At 49.0% G+C, this 3114-nt stretch overlaps 1 protein-coding gene across 1 annotated transcript; it reads left to right on the forward strand.

Annotated features, from left to right (window-relative positions):
• Window positions 1-1168: 1168 nt before the first annotated feature.
• Window positions 1169-2903, forward strand: LOC143302562 (uncharacterized). Its single transcript, XM_076617798.1, has 3 exons — window positions 1169-1880; window positions 2118-2815; window positions 2898-2903. Exons 1-3 carry the CDS (start codon window positions 1169-1171, stop codon window positions 2901-2903), a joined length of 1416 nt encoding a protein of 471 aa, XP_076473913.1.
• Window positions 2904-3114: the final 211 nt, after the last annotated feature.

Here is a 3114-nt window from a genome sequence, read left to right on the forward strand (position 1 = left end):
CGGATGGGTAATCGGGGGGAGTCCAACTTCCCAAACCGCGACAAACATATTTCACACATCCACGACGACTTTACAAGCAGATCTCGCGCGGTTTTGGGAAATCGATGAAGGACCCTCAATTAAACATATCTCAGAGGCAGATCGACGATGCGAAGAACACTTCCAAACCCACACCCGACGCACCAGCGAAGGACGATACATCGTCGCTCTACCTTTCAACGATCAGCTTCAGTCACTCGGATCCTCTAAAACGCTGGCGAGTAAACGACTCGCCTCACTCAATCGCCGATTCCAGCACGACAAACGCTTCGAATCAGAATATCGAACGGTAATACAGGAATACCTGGCGTTGGGACACATGACGAAGGTCAATGACAACCACTCCGACGACAACGGATACTATTTACCCCATCATGGCGTGACCAAAGCATCGAGTCAAACCACCAAACTCCGTGTAGTTTTCGACGGATCGGCACCAAGCACTACCGGAACCTCCTTAAACGATACACTTCACACAGGACCCAAGTTACAGGAAGATTTATTTTGTATATTAATTAGATTCCGCGCTCATCAATACGTACTCACTGGCGACATCGAAAAAATGTATCGGCAATTCCTCGTACGACCAGAGGATCGGAAATATCAAAGGATATTATGGCGCAGCGCGAGTGGAGAAACAGAAACATATGAGCTTAACACTGTAACGTTCGGTTTATCCGCAGCCCCGTATCTAGCTATTCGGTGTCTCAAGCAACTGGCAGAGGACGAAGGACATCGATTTCCACGTGCAGCACAGGTACTGCAGCGGGATTTCTACGTCGACGACGCTCTCACCGGAGCTGAAACGAAGGACGAAGCCCTCACGCTCAGAACAGAACTCACCAATTTACTTCAACTGGCCGGCTTAAACATACGAAAATGGGCGTCAAACGATAATGACTTATTACACGGACTTTCCTTTGAAGAAACAAATCACCAACATTTTTTGGGCGACTCGCAAACCTTGAAGACGCTGGGGGTGTTTTGGAATTCATCCGACGACTCTATTCTTTACTCGGTCGAAGTCAAACCCACGCCCTCCCGAGTCACGAAACGAATCATCAGCTCGGAGATTGCAAAAATTTACGATCCGCTCGGTCTGCTCGCACCGGTGATTGTTCGGGCCAAGATGCTACTTCAACGAATATGGTCGTCGAAAATCGATTGGGATGAATCACTTCCGATCGAGTTACATACAGAGTGGGAAAGGTACTATGCCCAATTACCCTTATTAAACAACGTCAGGTTCCCACGCAAAGCAATAATCGAGTCCGCAATGGAAATTGAACTGCATGGTTTCTGCGATGCCAGCGAAAAGGCTTACGGAGCCTGTGTTTATCTCCGAACCCTTAACATCAACGGCCGTGTTTGGACCCAACTTTTAACCGCAAAATCGAAAGTCGCCCCACTCAAGTGCCAGACCATTCCTCGGCTCGAGCTGAGCGGAGCACTCCTTCTTACGTCCCTGATGTCGACAGTACAACAAGCCCTATCACACAAAATTACTCGAACTATCTATTGGACCGATTTCACTATCGTCCTCCATTGGCTCAATACATCACCTCACACCCTTAAAACATTCGTCGCTAACAGAGTCTCCGAAATTCAAACAAAAACCAGCATCCGCGATTGGCGCCACGTTCCTACCGACGACAATCCCGCGGACTTAATATCACGCGGCCAAACACCCGAAGAGTTTCTGCGCCCAACCATCTGGCAGCACGGTCCTGCATGGCTCTACCAGTCGGAAGGCTATTGGCCGACATGGGCGCTAACACCGCAAATTGAAGTACCGGAGCAGAAAGGGGCGATTTGTCTGTCCGCAAACCCCGCCGATTACAGTTTGTTGCAAAGGTATTCATCCTGGCCCAAGTTGATACGAATCATAGCTCGTTGCCTCCGTTGGAGACAGAAAAGGAACCAAGCGGCACCCCTAACCGTTACCGAATTACGCATAACGCACAATAAGCTGATAAAATTGTTGCAAAACATCCATTTCTCCGAGGAAATTCGTACACTCCAAAAAGATCGGAACGCGGCGATAAAGGGTAAGCTCACGCGACTCAATCCGTTCATAGACAAGGAAGGAATATTGCGAGTCGGGGGTCGACTCAGTCATTCGTCGATGACCTTCGCCCAGAAACATCCCATAGTATTACCCAAGTCATCCGTTACAACACGCATCATAGAACACGAGCACAAGATCCACATGCATTCCGGAACGCAGGCTACGTTATATGCAGTAAGACAAAGATACTGGCCCGTCGACGGTCGAAGTCAAGTATGGCGGGCGATCAAAGGCTGCGTCCGCTGCTGCCGCGCTCAACCACCGTCGGTAGAATACGTGATGGGTAATCTGCCGGAGGCGCGAGTAACGGAATCTCGCCCATTCACAAACGTCGGCATCGATTACTGCGGGCCGTTCCACATCAAGGAAAAACGAGATCGTAACCGTCGTCAGATAAAGGTATACGTAGCCATTTTCGTATGCCTAGCAATTAAAGCGGTACACATCGAGCTCGTTGACGATCTCACTAGCGAAGCCTTCATCGCCGCTCTTCGCAGATTTATCGCTCGACGAGGGTATTGCTCCACCATCCATTCTGATAACGGCACCAACTTCAGAGGAGCAAGCAACGAATTACGAGAGCTTCACGATTTATTACAATCGGACGATCTCAAGGAAAAAGTAACCGCATTTTTAGCCGACAAACAATTCGAATGGCGCTTCATTCCCCCTCATTCACCGCATTTCGGTGGGCTATGGGAAGCAGCGGTGAAGTCATTCAAACGCCACCTCAGGCGTGTAGCCGGCAACGAGTTACTCACCTCTGAACAATTGAATACTCTTATCATAGAAATAGAAGCAGTCCTCAATTTCCGCCCGCTAACTCCTATCTCCACCGATCCAAATGATCTCCTAGTCCTCACTCCCGGACATTTTCTCATTGGCGATTCACTAATGTGCTTACGTGATCGAGATTTCAGAGACATTCCATCGAACCGACTCTCCAGATGGCAGCATATCCAACAGCTTAAACAGCATTTTTGGAACCGCTGGCATAAGGAGTATTT

The sequence above is a fragment of the Bombus vancouverensis genome, chromosome 4 (genome assembly GCF_051014615.1).
Source record: "Bombus vancouverensis nearcticus chromosome 4, iyBomVanc1_principal, whole genome shotgun sequence".
In the NCBI taxonomy this organism is placed as follows: Eukaryota; Metazoa; Arthropoda; class Insecta; order Hymenoptera; family Apidae; genus Bombus; species Bombus vancouverensis.